Source organism: Artibeus jamaicensis, unplaced genomic scaffold (assembly GCF_021234435.1).
Source record: "Artibeus jamaicensis isolate MK-2021 breed Jamaican fruit bat unplaced genomic scaffold, CSHL_Jam_final contig_233, whole genome shotgun sequence".
Lineage (NCBI taxonomy): Eukaryota > Metazoa > Chordata > Mammalia > Chiroptera > Phyllostomidae > Artibeus > Artibeus jamaicensis.
In genome coordinates this window covers 33,009,909-33,029,347 of record NW_026521486.1, presented here as the reverse complement: position 1 = coordinate 33,029,347, position 19,439 = coordinate 33,009,909, and the positions used below count along the sequence as shown (strand labels likewise).

The 19,439-nt window shown below is 36.8% G+C and overlaps 1 protein-coding gene across 14 annotated transcripts in view; it reads left to right on the top strand.

Annotated features, from left to right (window-relative positions):
• SOX5 (SRY-box transcription factor 5) overlaps window positions 1-19,439 on the top strand; it is a 929,786-nt gene that overhangs the window by 722,357 nt on the left and 187,990 nt on the right. For all 14 annotated transcript variants that reach the window (XM_037144816.2, XM_053661997.1, XM_037144815.2 and 11 more), the window contains 2 exons: window positions 8,052-8,224; window positions 12,246-12,314. In XM_037144816.2, the coding sequence (XP_037000711.2) occupies window positions 8,052-8,224; window positions 12,246-12,314 (242 nt within the window). The remainder of the gene's footprint in view (window positions 1-8,051; window positions 8,225-12,245; window positions 12,315-19,439) is intronic.

Here is a 19,439-nt window from a genome sequence, read left to right as displayed (position 1 = left end):
GTTTTAAAAACTGTGGGTTACAAGTTGATTTCATACATGCCACATATTAGAAGTATGGATGTATATAATCTACATTTAAAATCAGAATGATGAATGAGGAATGCTTAAAAGAAGGTTGCTTTGTATTAATAAGGGCCACGTTTCTGTCTTTCTTTTTGTTTTTTTCAGTCAGAAGTTACGTACAAATAACAGAAAAATTCTGTATAGACTTCAGACAATACTGAATATTCACATCTTAATAAACTTATCCTAAGAACAAAGGGACAAGATTAAATTTCCCATAAAAATATGGTTAAGTAATCCTTTCAAATTAATTTAAAAGTGTGTCTTAGAGTACAGTAGGCAATCTTTGGTTTTCTATTTGTTGCTAATAGGACAGTTTTGATTGAGTTCTGAAGGATATATTTTTAGAATAAAACTGATCCATATTAAAATATTGCTATGTATTCCTCTGTATATTTTGTGATAGGGACTGAATATCTATTCAATATATCACCAGATTTATAATGGTGTACATGTGCAGCTATGTGTGTAAGTAACTTCTTTGCACATGTGTGCATGCGTGTGCATGCTCCCTGTGAGAGAGGTCATTTTCTCTCTAAAGTCTCCACATAAGAGCGTTGTCCTGCAGGAAGGCGAAGCACAGAGTGGGCTTCACGAACGCCTGACTCACGTGCCACTAATATCATCACAATCTGAAACTTCCGGAAACTATTTGACTGAGTAGTTTGCTTTTCATCAATATATTTGGAATTCACGTATATTCAGGCTATGATTAGATATGAATGGGAGGTGAGAGAATGAATAGGTGCTAATCAACAAAACCTGTATTGGAATCCAATTTAAACAAATAGTAACATTCCTAAAAGGACTTGAAGACAAAGTTGAAAGAGAACGAAGAAGTTTTTACTGAGGTGGCATATATTTTATACTGTTTTGTTGGATTTTAACCCATTTGCACCTGACACAAAGGATGTATTATTCCCCGAGGTTCTGTGTTCTCCTCCGACCTGGGTAACGAGTGAATGCAGAGCCCATCCCAAACCCTGTGATCTCGTTGCACTGGAGGACACACATTTCTCCCTCCCTTGTTTTCCTCACAAGTCAGACTTAAAAGCAGCAACAGCAGAGATGATAAGCTTAGAGGAAAGAAGCTCAGCTGTCCTTTCAGGCTTGTCTGTGGGGTCAGTTCAGGAAGCTGTAGTACAGTCTCGAGAGAAGTTTCTGTCTTTAATTTGGAGTTTTTTTTTAAGCTTCGCATTCAGAGTACAAGTTTGGTTATTGTGCTCTGGTTCTGTTCAAAATGCTGTTTTCTGATGCACTTTAAAAGCAACTGTAGATCTTTCTTCTTTCGGGGGCATGGTTGTTAGGTGCTCAGATCTGGTTTGGCAGAAGACTGGGAAAATCTCGCTGGGCTGCTTTCCCTGCTGACTGCCCGTGACAGTTGCAATTACTATCCATTGTTCATAGGTGGCTAGAAAGTGGAGAGGATACAATTGTGGGTTGCCCTCTGGGGGTAAATAAATTTTACTTAATGGTTCTTGGGGGGTCAGACTCCCTATGATTATGTAGGGCCCAGGAATGTGGTTTTCATGCCACCTCAGAAGTTGGACAAGAACAATGGCTTAGCTGTTCAGCAGCTGCTTTTTTTATGAGGTAAAAAAAGGTGTAAGTCTCATGGACTCAGCCGGGGTAGGGAAGAATAAGTATGAGCTTTTTTTCGTCTGAAAATATGAATGTATTTCATTATTAGATAATTTAATAATGATACCTTAGAATATTTATTGGAATAGAATCATTGCTTAATTTGGGATGTGTATTCCCTCTATGGTATTTACCGAGTCTTCTTGTGGATTGAAACTTTTCTCCAACATTTATGCTGACCAGTTTGCACTTGACTTTTAATTAGTTCTAGGAAAAATGCAAGTGGGTGCATGAATGTGTGTGTGTGTGTCAGTGCATACACACAGCCCCACACACCTATTCTTGAGCATCTAAGGCTGCGGCCAAGCAAGACCAGAGCTCAGCTCCTAAGGGCTGGCTTCCAGTTGCTGCGGGTGAGTTACTTTCAGGGTGTGTAGACAGAGATTACAGTTACAGCTCGGTTTCAAAGATGTGTTTCTTACTGTTGAAAAAGTAAAAGTGCTAATTTTTTTAAAGGAAGAAAAAGAAATAGCATTTGGTTTGGATAGTTCAGCTATCAATAATAAATTTTTTGTCATACCTGCTTAAAGTCAATCTCACTTTTTAAGAAACAATGTGAGTCCATAAAGGTCACCAGTTTTAAAAGCATAAAATTATTTTTCAGGTTAGATTATTTCGTCTGTATGAATTTATACCATCTTATGGTCTGGTACTTTGGAAGTGTGAAGTAATTCGATTTTAAAGTTACATTAGAAACAATCCTCTAAAAAAAGCACAGAGAAAGGACACTAGATCTAGTTTTGCAGTTTGACTACAAAGTTCTGCAGACAGCAAACAGTCCATCTATCTAACAAGCTGATTAGCTGCCTGAAAAAAAAAAGTTATTTCTTCTCTTCTCAGCCATATAATGGAACTGGCCAGTTTACAGTGTTTTTTGCCTTTATCGAAAGGTCCTGTGAAATAAAGAAAGACCTTTTATAGCCTCCTAGTTACTGGAGGGGGAGGAAAAACAATGCCCACATTCCAGATGACAGCCAATTGTGTTGCGCATTGTTTCAGCAAGCGTGAAGGTCACTGCATTGGCACTTCACCTGAGAACAGTATCTGAGGATCCATGGTGGCTTTGACTAATTATAACAGATCTTTTGTTTCTCAATAACGTCACTGCAAGTTTGTATTTTTACTGACTTCAATTTAGTTGTAGAATTATAACCAAAAATGGCTGCATGTGAAGTTCTCTCACCTAGTATTTCTGTTTGGTGAGGGTATAAAAGAAGGGCATTGTTGGAGAGGTTTTCTGCCTAGGCTACTCAGAAATGCCTAGATCAGGTTCTCCGCCTGCCTTCTTGAGAGCCTGGTTTCTTTCCCATCAGTTTCCCTCCTAGACTCTTCTTACCCCGCTCAGAATGCATTAACTCAGGCAGGCAGCATGTGGTATCTGGTGTTAAGGAAAATGCCGGCTGAAGCTAAGATAGTAAAAAATTGGCTGTTTTTGATCATTTTGTTCTTTCTAGAAGTTGGGACACGAAGGCAAACACCACACAGTTCTATGATGCCAGTAATGAACGTATTCAAAAAATAATCCACGCAGCAACACTATGGCCTTTTGGAGCTCATGAATTAGAGACATCCTAGGTGGATTCAACATGTGGATTAAAGTAGATCCCCTCTTAGGCGACGTAACATTTTGAGATAAAAGAGAGATATTGATTCAGTATGTGGCTTGAAAGAGGTAATTCTGTTTAAATACATTGAACAATTTGAAAGCAAGAAGATCTGGAATAAGAATCAGGTCCCAAGTAATAAATCTGAAGGGGGTCTGCCTTTCTCTCTTGTTGGGTAAGCATGCCACTAAAAGAAGCTTTAGTCATAAATTTAGGTTAACTTAAGTTAGTCTGTTTATTCACTGTATTTTTCAGTTAATCCAACAAATACTGCTATCTGGATGGATCTGAATTTGACTGACTGACTGATTGATTATCCCTTTCATTTAAACGCAAAGTCCATGAAGCAGACTTTTTGTCAGGCCTGTGCACTTCTGCATCTCCAGCACACAGACTAGTGTGAGGCACATGGGAGGAACTCTGCACAGATGCTGAATGAGTTAAAGAAAATAACCAGTCATTTGATGAAGTCCTCAACTGGGGATGTTTTTGCTCTACAAGGGGAAATTTGGCAGTGTCTGGAGACATTTTTAAGGGGTGTTGTAGCTAGGTGGGGAGTACTACCAACATCTAGCCAGAGGCACTATTGAATACAGCTCCAGAAAAAGAATGCTGTGGCCCAAAAGGTGAGTAAGTGTCCTGATTGGGAAACCCCGATGTAGGGGCAGAAGTTCCTAGGGGAAGCAACTAGAGACAAAAGCCCTAAGGTGGGAGCATGTTTGTGTATTGGTCTTAGAGGAACTCAAAGAAGGCCACACAACTGACGCATTTCTGCAAAAGAGAAAATGGGTGAGATGATGCCACAGAAATTCAGAGCCTGACCATTCAGGGCTTTGTAAGGGTAGGGACTTTTAATTTTATTCTATAGGCGGTATAAAGCTATGACATGGTTTTATACATGTATGCGGTAGTATTTGATTTACCTCTCTGAACAGTACTCTGAACTTTTGCTTGGAGAATGGATTTAGTAGGGGAAGAAGTGGAAGCAGGTAGAATGGTTAGAAGCTGTTGTAGTCCTCAAGGCAAGCAAGCAATGATGGTGATCTGGATTAAGGAGTAGTGGTGGAAATGACAATCCTTGGGCTGATTTATAATATGGTCTTAGGTTAACTGGATTCCCAGGGCATTGGCTATAGAAAGTGAGGCAAGCAAAGGAATTCAAACATGGGTCCGGCGGTGACACCTCTTACTGAACAGGGGATGACTAAAGCTGGTTTCCTGCCCTCGTGACATCTGTACATTGTTCTATTAAGGAATATTCTGACCTGTTCTTCTTCTCTTATGGAACCTACAGAGCTATAAGGATCACTCAAATGATTAATCTGCCTGTAGCTACTAAGCAGCAGAGAAAACTGGAATGTAGAGTATTTTTGTCTTTTACTTCAGTAATCCTTCATCCTAAGGAATTGAAGCCAGACTAGAATAGATTGAAACACATAAGAGTTCAAATAACTGAGAAAATGAAAATAAACTACAATCATTCACATACACTATTTGAGTCTGATGGAGCGAGTCCATATACCTACACATGGTTGTGTCCCCATAGTGTTACAAACTTGTATGAATCCTAAAATTTTGAATCTAAGTAAAGAAAGTAGCTCCTCTTTTTGTTTAGTGGGCCTCTGGGATTTCCCAATGATCTAGTTAATTCTCTTTTAAGTTTAGGATGTTTTGTAACTATTACTAGAATTTCCAGTATTCTTAAGATCATTTATTATAACCTCCCCACACACTGGGAGATCATTATAAAGAACATGATAATTTAGAGATGAAACCATGGAACTTACTCCTTTATCTTCATTTAGTACTCATAAAAATGGGGAAATTTTCTTTTACAAAAGCTTAAGTTCCTTGGCTTAACTTTTTTGAGTCGAAACCAGGATACACACTTATGCAAGTATTTTATAAGATAAAACATCTCCCCATTTTCCTTGGCTATATGGCATTCCTAACCTTCAGAGTGGTATAAAGGGAATGGCCTTTATTATTTATGTTATTCATTAAACATGTTTAGATGATTCACTATATGCCAGGTTCTATAATAGGTAATGAAGATATAAAAAATGGTAATTTACAGCTGTGGCTGTCACAACTATCTCTGTCAGCTTTAGGAGACAAATGTGAAAATAAAATAATACAATTAATGATTAATTATCATAATAAAGATACATACTGTTTGGATTCCTAAGGAAGGGAATGACTGTTATTAGTGTAAATAAGGAAAAGAATCACAAAGAAGAACACACATGAGCTCCAGCATGAAGAAGGAATGTTTAGGTAGTTCTCACTCATGAAGGGTGTTATTTGGGAAGAATAGTGGAGAATTCAGTGTGACTAGAATTTAAGATGCACAAAGGAACGGGAAGGTTGGGTTATATTTTGAAGGGATTCATTCATTTCTTTAAGGATCAGTTGACGTTTTCTTTAGAAAATAGTGGAAGTATTTAAACATAGGAGGTGATATTACAATATTTGTTTTCTAGGAAGATAACTTTGGTGCCTACTTAAAGGATAGGCTTAGAGAGATAAAAATTAATGACAGGAAGTTCTATTGAAAGTTTGCTATAACAATGTATGAAAAAGATGATGGAGAATGACAGTGGAGACAGAGAAGGGAATTGGGAGCAAGAGCTCTCCCTAAGTACAGTAGAGCAGTATTTATGTTACATTGTCACCATGTGAAGGTAACTGTTATGGGTTGAATTTCCTGTTGTTTTCGGGTTTTTTAGATTTTATTATTTATTTATTTTTAGAGAGGGGGAGGAAGGGAGAAAGAGAGGGAGAGAAACATCAATCTGTGGTTGACTCTCACACACCCCCTGCTGGGGACCTGACCTGCAACCAAGAATGTGCCCTGACTGGGAATCAAACTGGGGACCCTTCAGTTCACAGGCCTGTGCTCAATCCACTGAGTCTCACCAGTCAGGTCTCCTGCTGTTTTCTTAGGCTAGATTTTAGAAGTGAAATTATGCCCTTGAGGATGATTTAGGATTACTTTTCCTATTGTGTATCCCAGAAATGTGGTAGAATTTACTCCTTTACTGACAGTATATGAAGATGCACATCTTACCATCATTTGGATATTTTCCTTTTTTAAAAGATTTTATTCACCTACTTTTAGAGAAAGGGGGAGGGAGGGAGAAAGAATGGGAGGTAAACATCAATGTGTGAGAGGTATATCATTCGGTTGCCTCTCACACACCCCCAACCAGGGACCTGGCCCACAGCCCAGGCATGTGCCCCAACTGGGAATCAAACCAGCAACCCTCTGGTTTGCAGGCCGTCACTCAGTCCACTGAGCCACACCAGCCAGGGCTGGATATTTTTATTTAGAAACCTTTCCCGTATTTAGATATTTCAGTGTTAGAATTCTAATTATAATAGTCACATAGTTATTCTTTGAGTAAGTGTCCTTGTTTTTGATGGATCTGAATAACTGAGGTACAATAAATTATTAGTGTCTATCTAATGAGTACCTGCAATGAATAAGGCAGGAGTATAAGGCATGATTCTTGCCTTACATTCACTCAGAATTTCTTTTATGGATGTTTCTTTTCTAGCCTATGTAAATTGCATTAGAAACTTTATTTCCATTCCCAATGGGCAAATGAAAATTTTAAGCCACTAACTATAGCTACTACTTCTTTAAAAAGCACATGCTTTTTCAACATAAATCGGTAGGGAGAAATGCAGTGGGATGGGGAAGGGTGACCGAGTTGTAACAGGTTCTGCTGTCTAAGTACTTATACAGGTGGCAAATGCATTATTAAAACAGTGCTTAGTGTCTTATGTTTCAAGTGAAAATTGTAATTAAAAAGTATGTTCTCCTCTTCCGCTATTACTTTACCATAGAGGTCTTATCTCTGGTGAGTTTCAGAACAATTAAAAGTGATAATGTTTCTGTTTAAGTGAACTGCTCACCTTTCTATGGTATCAAATAAGTATGTTAACCCCACTTAGATGATTCACTGGTGTGCTTTCAAATCTTGAGCACCCTATTTATTTTAAATGACTGCTGTGACTTCTTTAGATCTTAGATTTAACTGTAATCTTGAGTGACCATAAAGCAGTCTGTTCATTTTCAATCATATTACATTATTTCATGATAGACTATTTTTGTACCTCAAACTTGGGTATTTTCTTTGCTAGCTATATTCTATTTTTGAAAAAAGTCTGAGTGGCGTGTGAGAAACCAGGCTCAGACTTAACTGGCGAATAGTTTGTTTTCCCCTTTTAATGTAAGCTTCCTAAGTTCTGATTCCTCAAGTTTCTTTTTAAGGAATCATATCACTGATAATAATACCTTGAACTCTTAGTAATTATGGTTATTAAATTTTCATGTTTTTGTACTACCACTTTAATTTGATTTGAAAAACTACATAGGTCCAGGTGAATTGCACTTTAGATTTTTTTAATTTCCATCAGGCTCCAATGTAGGACATTAAAAATAGTAGCTAGTCAGCCTATAGCTTTTGGTTTACTTGTACAATAAAGGGGAGAAAGCTATCAGTTGTTACTTGTTATAAATAATAAAAACAATCATAATATTCATTCATTCTGATATTTTGTTATGGGTAAATAACCATCACTTTTTACTGCTGTGTTCAAATCCAAAAAAGTATCATTTGTGTGTTCAATCTTATATTTGGAACAGTTCTCTAGGCAACAGAATAATTGTTGTTGAAAAATTATTGTCATCTCATGTGTCCTCTCTTATATACTTTATTGCTGTATCATTTTCAGGGACTCCTGAAAGCCTAGCTGAGAAGGAGAGGCAGCTCATGGGTATGATCAATCAGCTGACCAGCCTGCGCGAGCAGTTGTTGGCTGCCCATGACGAGCAGAAGAAACTGGCTGCATCTCAGATCGAGAAGCAGCGCCAGCAGATGGAGCTGGCCAAGCAGCAACAAGAACAGGTGAGTAGGAACTAGAGACAAAGTCAAATTCCTTTGCTTTGTTTTGTGTGCTATTTATGTCCCTCTCCTAGGAATACAAAGAACAATTAAAGCCTCTCTCCCCTTTCCCCCACATAAATAAATAAAAAGGCAAAACACCAACACAAACTCTGATCTGAGGAAGGTCATCAACTACTTTAGCGCTATGAAACATGGAGGTAATTATAATCAAGGTCAGATGCTGGTAAGTCATATGAAAATTACCAAACAGAAACATGGTCAAGAGAACATTTCCAGTCAGGGACATTATAAAAGATTTCATTAAAGAGGTTTGTTATGAGCTTTGAAGAAAGATAGGATTCACTGAGTAAAGTAAATTTTCAGTTGTCTTTCAGTAAAGAAAAGTAAATTACGGGGCAGGAATTTGAAGTAATAAGAAAGAGTCAGAATCTAAACTAGATAGAGTAATGACTATGGGTAAAAAGAAGAAAGAAATAAACAGCTGGAAGAGTTAATAGTTAGTTGAGTTTTCTAAGTGGACAAAAGGCAGAGGGAAAGTATTGAGCCTGAGTAATTGGGAAAGTCAAGGGGAAGGCAAATTTGGAGCAGCGAAGGATGGGCTATATTGAATTAGAGTTGTTGTCAGGTTGTCCCTGTAGAGGTACATGAGAGATGGGTAGAAATGTCAATCAATGGTTTGGAAGGGAGATTTGAGCTAAATGTTTTAGATTTTCTATGTAAAGATGAGAGTTTAAAACACTAGAGTAGATCAGTTTTATTCACCTGTTCGACCAAGTGCTTCTTATATGCCAGGCACTTTCCCAGCTGCGGAGGCTACCTCAATTAATCACAAAGACAAAGCCTCAAAATTCTAGTGGAAAGAGATGATGAACAAAGAAAAAAGGAAATTAACAAAGCATTTTAAGTAGTGATAAGTAATTTGAAGAAATGTAAGAAAAGTCGGAGTAGGAAAATGAACAAATCTAGAACCAAAAAGTTACTAGATTTGTCATTTGGATTTTTATTGTTGGCTTCTCAGAGTGTGGCTTCTATGGAGCTCTAATAGCAGAAATCAGACAATAAGAATTGACATATAGAAGAATTTATATGTGGTGGGGAATGGGAAACAAAGCATCAAAACCGTTACTTAAAGGAAAGTCGGTAGTAATAAGAAGGGAAGATAGAGGGTATCGTAGGCTGAGCTTACACATAGAGATGGTTCATCTTTTGTAGGTAACTCTCTTTAATATCTCATGTTCTGGGTTCAGTCCACCTGCCATCTATAGTGGGGGGAACCATTGTTTAGTCAAGGGTAGTCAGTATAGCTTTCAAAGGGTGAGCCAGCATAGTTGAAAGAGGTAAAAAATATTTAGATTACATTTGAAGGGAATCCCCTTTCTTTCCATTTATTCTCTCTACTTGATGGTTCACAACTGCTTGGAAGATGACATTTTTATCTATAATGAAATGCCTCAGTAAAATTTCTGAATGGCATTTAGTAGTCTTGCCTTAAGGCGTAGGTTTATCTTCTTTTCTGACTCTCCTAACAGGAGAGTCAATGCCTACTTGGTATACTTAGTATAGAGTATGCCTACTCTGTACACACTAATCTTATGAAAGCTCTGGGAGATACTAATGAACCTGTGTACTGCTCAGCCTTTCCACGATACTCTGCATTCCATTTTGCCTTCATTTCTTTAATGAATATCTACTGAGTACCAATTTGATTCCGGATTGTGTTCTAGTGATTGGGATTCAGCAAAGAATGGAACAGACTAAAGTCCCTCATATATTGAATTGTAGTTGGGAAGAGATAGATGATACATTTTTTAAAAAGTAAAATGTAGTACATATTGATAAGAATTATAGTAATAGATCAGATGATTAGGGATGAGGATGTCAGTAAGAGTAGCTCTTTTAAAGCAACTGATCAGGGAAGACATTATTGACACAGTCATGTTTGAGTAGAGACTTGTAGGAGGCGAGGGAGTGAGCAAAGAGTGTTTCCAACAAGGGGAAAGCAAGAGGTCCAGAGGTAGGAGTATCATTGAGAGGTAGGAACATCCTTGGTATGTTCAAGAGACAGGAGAGCAGTGTGGCAAGCGTGGAGGGACAAGGGAAAGAGAAGGAGGAAATGAAGTCAGAGAGGTAGCAGGTGGCCAAGTCATATTGGGCTTGCGGGCATTACAAGCACACTGACCTTTACTCTGAGTGAGACAGTGTTTTGAAACAATGAATAATATGACACAACTTATATTTTCAAAGGGTCTCTCTAGATGCTAGTTTATAATAGGTTTTAGGAAGCAAGGGCAGAAGCAAAAAAAGTGAGTAGGAGGCTGTCACAATAGTCCGGGCAAGAAGAAATGGTAACTTGGAACAGGAATAAGGGTAGAAGGTATGAAGTGGTCAGTTTCTTTATTAAAGTCTTAAGATGCTAATGAGAGGATTTAAATACCAGCTGAAATATTGGTATGTGGGAAGAAAGAACTGGATAAGAAAAAAGTGATACTCCCTTTTCATATCCTTTTCTACCTTTCTTAGAAAAAAATCATTGTTACTACATTCCTAAGATAAAATAAAGTATTAAAGTAATTATAGTTGTACCAGTATCCATAAGAGAAATAAAAAGTTTATTGCATAGCCAGGCAGACCCATCCACTGCATATGGGTTCTTGCATTGATACTAAAGGACTCTGCTTGAATCATATTTATCCCGAGCTTTTAGCTTCCTGATACTGAATTTAAGGAAATACACTTTTTAATGAAAATGATTCTGATGAGTATAAGAATCAGAGCTTATTTATAAGAGAGTGATGTTAAAAATCTCTCAAGAAGATTACTTACCCTTTATGATGCAATGAAATGCCTAAAAAATTTTCTTCTCATCTATTCAAGCAAGCATTCCTGGTCAACTATTTATTCTGTACTCCTTTTGCTCCAGGCTTTTTTGCAAATGATGAACAAAATATATATGATCCATAGCACAGTATGTATAAGTAAGAGATAGTAATCAGAGTACATAAGAGAGTGATTGTGCTAGCCACTGGCTTAGAAAATAGTTTAGATGACCACATGAAAGCATTAAGTCTGAATTTAGTTTTAACCTGTTGAATTTGAAGTACCTGTGGGAATGTCATTGGATAGATGGGTCTGAAACTTGAAGCAATGGTCTGGTCTAGATAAACAAATTTATAAGCACTTGGCGTACATGTGGAAGTAGGTATTGAGGGAAAAGAATTGAGTCTAAAATTAAGCCTTATGGAATGACAACACTGGATAAAGCCTTTGAAGGTGACTGAGGAGGAACAGCTTGAGAGGCAGGAGCAAAAGCAAGAACACATGATGTCCCAGAAGCTGAGAAATAAGGTTCAGGATCATTGAAAGCACTGGAGTGTTGACTTCTGATGAAAAGTCAAAAGGTGAGGAATGAAAAATGCTTCGGGATTTTTTAAAAAATAGAAGTGACTGGTGACTTTATTGGGAATCATTGTAGTTGAGAATGGGAGCAGGCACCAGAATGGTGTGTGTGGAGGAGATGGCAGTTCAGAGGTTTGTGGGAAGCAGAAATGAGGACAGTATTTCAGCAAGAAACAAACACCAAAACTATAACATCACTAAGAAAGAAAGCATCTTACAATACTTTGTGCTACTCGGAACTCGTTGATTCCCAAACCCCATTTAATCAATACTTTCTTTCATAAAATAGAGCTGAAAATATCCAAGACAGTGGCTTCTTAACATATTTCCAGGAAGTGAGGTTTTTTGAAACTAACATTTCAAACTGGATTAGATCATTGCTGTAGTGTCTTAGGGCTTCATTTGTTCTGGGCCAAAAGAACCATACATGTTCCTAAAGACTGAATGTCTTGTTTGATCCTACTTAAGGATGAATTGCTGGGACCATAGAGACACAAGTACATCTATTTGCATCATCTTAATAATTGGTGCCAAGTCAAACTTTGAGAAGCAGAACACTGGTGATTTCCCCCAGGACCACAACACACAATGCACTTTAACACTTTCCTGTGCTGTCTCTCCACAGATTGCCAGACAGCAGCAGCAACTTCTGCAGCAGCAACACAAAATCAATTTGCTTCAGCAACAGATCCAGGTCAGAAATCATAATTTCATGCATGCTTCCAATGAAAAATATTTTGTTTCTCATTCTTACTTGGACCTACTTGAAACAACCTACAAAGAAAAATGACTTTCAGCATAATTCGTGACTCATTGCCTCCTGTGTCACGAGAATGACGCAAATGGCAGCTCTCTGTCCCAGGGACCTTCAGCCTAAGCAAGCTGACAGTACTTTTCATCTCGTGTTGAGGGGAAGTTAACTTTAGCAATGGTTTTTCTCTATGGTTTAATGTTCAAAGTATGCTTGAAAGTTTTCTTGATGGGAGAGGTGCAGGGGAACCAAAGCAGAAAGGTGTAGTGAGTTTTCATTCAGAGCAGCCATTTTCAAACCGGTGTACCATGAGAATTTTTAATACATGCAATACCTGACTATTTCTTCAGGGGCACTGGCCTCTTACCTCTTAGATCATCAAATAAAAAACTGACAACAGCCAACACACTAGCTGCCTGGTATAAATCAATCAAAAATTGATCAGCAAAAAAAAGGTTTTGCTGTATTGCTAAATTTTATTAATTAGTTTATGTGACCATGAAATGAATAAGGTTGAAAATCACTGATTAAGAGCAGCAGTGGTGAGAACTTTACTGTACACTCAAGAGCTGGGTGTGATAATGGTGGGAGTTAGGGAGCGTATGGTTTCGTGTTCTAGTAGAATCTCACCCTTACTATTGCCAGAAGAAACCAAGACTGAGGGCTCCGTAGCCTGTTATTTTTCCTGTGTGGAAGTTAGCAGTGAGGAGGAGCATCAATAAAGAAGAAATAAAGCAGCCGTATTGGTAACAAAAGGAAAAAGGAACTCACCAGGGTGTCCTGTCTCTACCACTTGCTTGCTGCACAAACTTTGACAAAATGTGTATCCTGTCCTGAAAATTCCCTTTCTGGAAGCCCTTACATCATAGTGCACTTATGAGGATTTAATGAAGTCATGGATGGATAGTTTTAGCCTGGTGTCAAGACAAATAGAAAGTGCTCAATACTCACTTGCTCTGGCCACCTAGAAAAGGAACCTAGGTCCAACCCTGTGTAACATCGTCCAACTGGAAGTAACTATTAGATGTGCAGTTAGGTTACCTGGGGAGAAATTCATCATGATTTCCAAGTTTTATCTTGATAATGCAACATATGTTATTATATTTGAATAGTATAAATGACAGAAGAAATCAGGTCAAATTATCTCATTCCTTTGTTAGTCGTGTTTAGACATCTTTGTGACAAAGTTTATTCCATTTTATCTAACTGGGTCAGGCACTTAATTCCTTTATGTAGTCTACAGTGTTTATTCAGGTTTGTTCTCCCTGAGATTTCAATGAACGGGTCACAGCTTTAGTGAGACAGAAACATCAGTGACGTGATCCAGACCAAAATCTTCACCTTCCTTAGCTGTAATTAGAAGAAGTACACTTCTAATGTGATATGATCCATCAGTTTATATGTGGAGTGTGTTTGTTCAATGGTTTAAAACTGTTCATGGGATTTCCAGGTTCAGTCTAACTATTGCTGACTTTGAATACAGTTTTAGTGGATTCGGTCTCAATTTTTTATGAGACTGAGAGAAGTTCTTTGTTTAGTAGAATTGTGAAAAATGTCTCAATCCATATTATAAATATATAGAAGGCTAAGCTTTGTTTTGATCATTTAAATTGAGCCAACACCTTTGGTTCTTTTTTTGGAATTATTTCACAATTATGAATACTACATTCGCAATGTGGGTGTTAAGCTCCGTCATAATGACCAAATGCTGAAATGGGTGGATTCTTGCTCCAGAGCGTACAGCACTCTAATTCATAAGTCATAGCATTTTGAAAAGAAAAGTACCTTAAAATGATCTGCACTAGAGAAGACATGGCTATAGAAACTATATTCCAGAGAGCTGAACTCCAAATGCATGACCCGCCCAAGATCCCACAGTCAGTTACAGGAAGAGCTAGGATCAAAGATACACTTTTCTGACCAGTAATAGAAATGTTGCTAAGTATGAGCAATTTAAAAGCTTAGAATTTGTATTTGATCAAAATGTTAAGCTGCTGGCTTCCACTAGTTCACAGAGATGGTAATTTGGGGAACATTACAAGAAATGTTGAGATGTTGTATCTGTGTAGTTGTCCTCTTTCTAGTTGTAGTACAGATAAAAGATACTGATGGAGTCGAACCCCACCCAACTATCATTTTTTTTAAATGTGGGAAGTAGGGAATGTTTGGGGTAAAAAAATAAGTACCAAGCAAGACAGCAATCTGAAAGGAATTCATTCATAACTATATTCATTAACAAAGAGCATAGTTCTAGAGATTATTTTGAACTATTAATTTGGGGCAGTTTTATAAGCACTCAATAGTTATGAAAGTCAGAATATATTTAAAATAGTTTATTGAGAGATTGTTCAAACAGTTATAGGAAGCACTAATACAGCGGTATGTGTAGAAACAAAAGATTAAAAAGATAAAATATATCATGTTTTTTTCTCACACAAATCCTTATCATATTTCTTTTTTAGAATGTTTTCTCTTTTTTTTTTTTCTTTTTTCTACTTGCTCCTTTCCCTTGGAAGCATAGGACAAAGAGGAAGAAGAGTAAAAATTAAACCTGCTGTACTAGAAGGCAAATAAAATATAAAACAAATTTGATTATAAAAATGTATTTTTTCAATGCGTATATAGTCAAATGCTCACATAAAAATTTACCAGAGATTAAAATTCCTTTGATATCTGAAAGTACTTATGTATTTTGAACTCAATTTACTTTTTTCTTTCTTAAATATGGAGCTTTAAGACCTTGTGGAAATAAACATGCCAAGTTACGTTACTCATCTTGATTTCATTTTCCTTGATGTTTTGTTCTATTGTTGCTTTGGATTTGAGAAAACAATGTGTTCCAGTTCCTTTATTGATAGAATAGTGTACCACAATGTTTCTGGTCCACAAAAAAGGGTTGCCTTTACAATTTCTGCTTCATTTAAAATACATAACACATTCATTTGATCCAAATATTGGTAAAGGCATGCAGTACCTTAAATGGGCCAGACAAATGTGCTCTGTGGATTGGACTGATCTAAGGCAAGGGAGCAAGACAAATTTCCACGCTTGGTGGATTTGTTAAATGTCAGGAGGACAATGTTCCCCAATATGCTTCTCCTTCTTTCACTCAGATCTTTAAATGAAAGATTAATCTAGACATGTCTACTTTATCTGAAGTACATCATTTAATGTTTGTACACATGTATATGCACAAACATTCATATACTTTTATGACCCGGTTATTTAAAATTTATTAGGGCCTGTTAATTCTTTTTCTCAATACCAGATAAACAGAGTGGTGGTAGGTTTTACTCTAGTTACTTGGAGAGAGAATGCCATAAGATTTACCAAATTAACCAGCTTTCGTTAATAACAGGATCAATTCTTCCAATTCTTTATGAACTGGTTTTCTCTCTTTCAGAAGCATCCTTAACTTTAAAATTGCATGATTCTAATTAGATTGAAAACACAATCTGCACTACTCCTTATAAAACCTTTATAGAGCTAAAATCATTTTCTAGGTTTACACATAATTCAAGATTAAATGAAAAATTAATAAATTTTTCTGTTATTCTTTGTAAGATTATAAATCAGCTTATTCTACAAATAAAGTCATATCATAATGCCAAGAAACACCCCATTATCCCTCTAGAACTTGTTTATTTCTTTATTAGATTCTTAATTTCAGGAACACCAAGAAGTCTGTCTTCTTTTCTATTACTTGGCAATATTTTCCTTTAATTGTCCTTAAAAAAGAACATTTTTGCATTTCTATTTACTGCATCTAGCTCACTTTTAACGCATATTAGTATATTAGATGAAATGTATGTCATAGAGAAATATCTTTCCAGATCTGTTGAGGGTAATATTTTTTACTCTATTGCTTCTGCTACATACAGTCTCCATTTTTTAGCAATTTTATTATGTGACTAATCTATTATTATATTAAATCAACTGACTCCTAGTACTGAGAGTTGGGTGGTTATGCTTCCAGCAATGATCCTAGACCATTGGTTCATCTTGACTTCATTCACTGTTATGAAAGCTTTTTAAAATAAGTGAATGTGACCTCTGCTGAGCCTCCATTATAGTGACAATTTGAATATCACTGGACACCCAATTTCCCTTTTATCGTGAAGCTTTCTATGGGTCAGGATTTCTGCAGCTTTGGGGTGGGGAAGCATGTCCTAGTTTTGCATTTTTTATTCTCTTTAAATAATACTTAATGGAATATAATGTTCTTATTTGCATCTACCATGGCCAACTCAACAACGTGCTTTACTATGAAATTCATTTAAGATATTTCTAAGAGCAAATTTAAAGATATTGTACTTCTTGTCAAGTGAGTATTTGTTGTGATTCCCACACTGTAAGTTCAGTGTTGAATTTTCATAAAGAGATTCCTTAAATTTGTTGCATTCCCCTTCTGATAATCTTTTCCAACAGTTGTTCATTGTATTTGCTTGACAGCAGAGAATTGATATTTAATAACTGTGTCTTTGTTTTTGATTCATAAACTAAGCATGTTCTGGCCCAGTAATAGTTTTTGCTGATGATTCTGTCTGGAGCTAAAGAGAGAGCAAAGTGCACACCTCTGTTCCTTTTTATTGCTAGCTGGCCAGTGTATATTCCATAGTGTGTAGAAAAGAGTCTGGCTCTTTAGGTGATATAAGAATATATCTAACTGTGTGAAATACAGTTTTAATTGTGTCAAATGATTTTTTGAACAGATAAAAGAGCAGGTTTTCTGAAATTAAACATACCTGAATTTAGTCTTTGCATCTTCACACCTTATCTGCTGTGCGATCTTGGGAAAATTGCTTAATCCCTCTGAGTTGCATTATTCCCATCTATATAATGAGAGTTATAATAGATAAATCACAACTGGTTACTCTGAGGATTCAGTGGGCTCATTCTTGGCATGTAGCAAGCACACAATGCTAACATTTTTTGCCAGTCTTTACAGCAAAAAACGTGTTCTTTCTACATTTCTGGTGATGGACAATTTAATGAATATTACCAGCAAAAGGAGAATATCTAGGAACATATGATTATAATCTACATGGCAGTAGCCCCTGAAAACTGTGCATTCAGTGTTCCAAATCCATATGATTTTAGAATTACAAGGGATTTTTAGAAGGCTTTTATTTAGGTCTATCTCTCTTTTTGACATTTGTAAACTGAAACCAAGGAAGGTTAGATTTTCCCAAAGTCAACAGAAGTTTTCACTTGTGGAACAATGGCTGGATTCCAAGTTTCTCAAATCTTGGCTCAGTTCATTTTTATTTCACTGATATTCTACCATTTAAGGCTTAATGGCCCAAAGTTTTAAAATGAGTTTTCTTTCACTGGGAACTTATCCCTAGGAAGCAAAAATACAATGTGACTCCTGTACAATTGAATGATTAAGTTGTAGTCATGGGCTCAACCAATTTGTGGCAAAGGTTTTATTTTATTGGAGCCAAACTTCTCTGAGTTTATTAAGAGTTTTGGTAATTCTTGATAAATTATTATGCAGAATGAAATCCATTAAAACATTGTATTGGAAACAAAATAACATTAAAGGTGAAATCGTAGTACCTGACCAACCAGCTGATTTATGATTTCTTTCTCTGAGTGTGGTAAGTTGGAAACATTTCACTCCCCTCTCAAGACCCCACACAGTACAGGAGCACAAAGAGACTGCAAAGTAACCTTGTCTACTTAGGAGACTGGAAATGCCAAGAATAAGTACCCTGCAATTAAGGTAGCATTTCAACCTGAGAGGGAAATGCATTAACTCCTTGAGCGCCAACGAATGTTTTGCTATATGAAATAAAATATAGCACAGCTGGAAAGAATATAGTCCTTGACATTCAGATAGATTAGTAGAGGAGAAAACTATGGTGATATGATACAAAGAAGTAGCTTTACAGATAGCTTTCCGCTCTTCCTTGTACTTTCTGAAAGAGTGAAGGGTAGGCAGCCTCTTCCAAAAGAGCAGTGGTTAGAACTGCAACTCTATCCTTGCACTCAGAGGGAGCTACTTTTAAATCCTTTCAGCATTTTTTTAAATACCTCTCCTGATGATGACTTAATGATAGTATTTCAGTCATTCATATTATTTCTGTATCCAGGCAAGTGTGTCTCTGTGGATAAAGACAGACTGATATTCGTATATTGTTTCATTTTTATTGATATAGCACATGCCACATGGCTAACAGAGCATAAGGGAGTAGTGAAAGCAACTGTCCAGAGCCCAGGCTGCTGTACTGGGCCCAGTCCTTTTACTCAGAAGGAACCACTTTAAAATCTTTAAGGTTTTTTAATAGCCTCCAATATATGCATCCAGTGCTATTTCTATCAACATTAAATACAGTTAACTTAGAAACACTGTGATGTACTTAGTTCCTGTATCGCCAACCTGACATCCCCTCCTGTTCCCTTCTTTCACCTCAAATATATGTCATTCTTTTAAGTTCTCCCAATAAATACTTCTAAACTTTCAATAGTTTACTTACACTGCTTTTCTTGCTCAATCGACTATACATGAAGTCTCTTGGTGTTTGCCTTCTCAGATGAAGACGGTATCTCTCTTCACTCACTTCCAATTGCCAGTTTCCATGACTTCTGTGCTTACTCTCAATTTATATAATATATGTGTATGTATGTATGTATTAGCTTTATCTAATAGGTATATAGTAAAAGTGGAAAATCAGTAAATGATGCTTACATTAAAATATGCCTATGGTTTTCTGAGTAGTTTTAATAGGATGCTCCTATTTTCCTTTCTGTGTACTTTGTGCTTTCTAATTATCCTTATTTTTATTTATTTGTGTTACTTGCCTTATATCTATGCATTCTCAAGAATAAATCAAGTTTTCAAAATCCCCTTCCCCGTGATACCTGCTCCTTTGTCCTCTGCCCTCCTGTGTCCATGCAGATTGGTTGTCCTGCTGCTGTTCTCAGATGTCCATTTATAACTCTCCATAGCTAGAATCACTGTTTCCAGTATTATTCTCCTTGATATCTCTCCTTGGTTTGCTCCAGAAACACATCAAAAAACTTTCTAAAAGAAAAGAAGGGGCAGGGGGGATGCACAGGGGG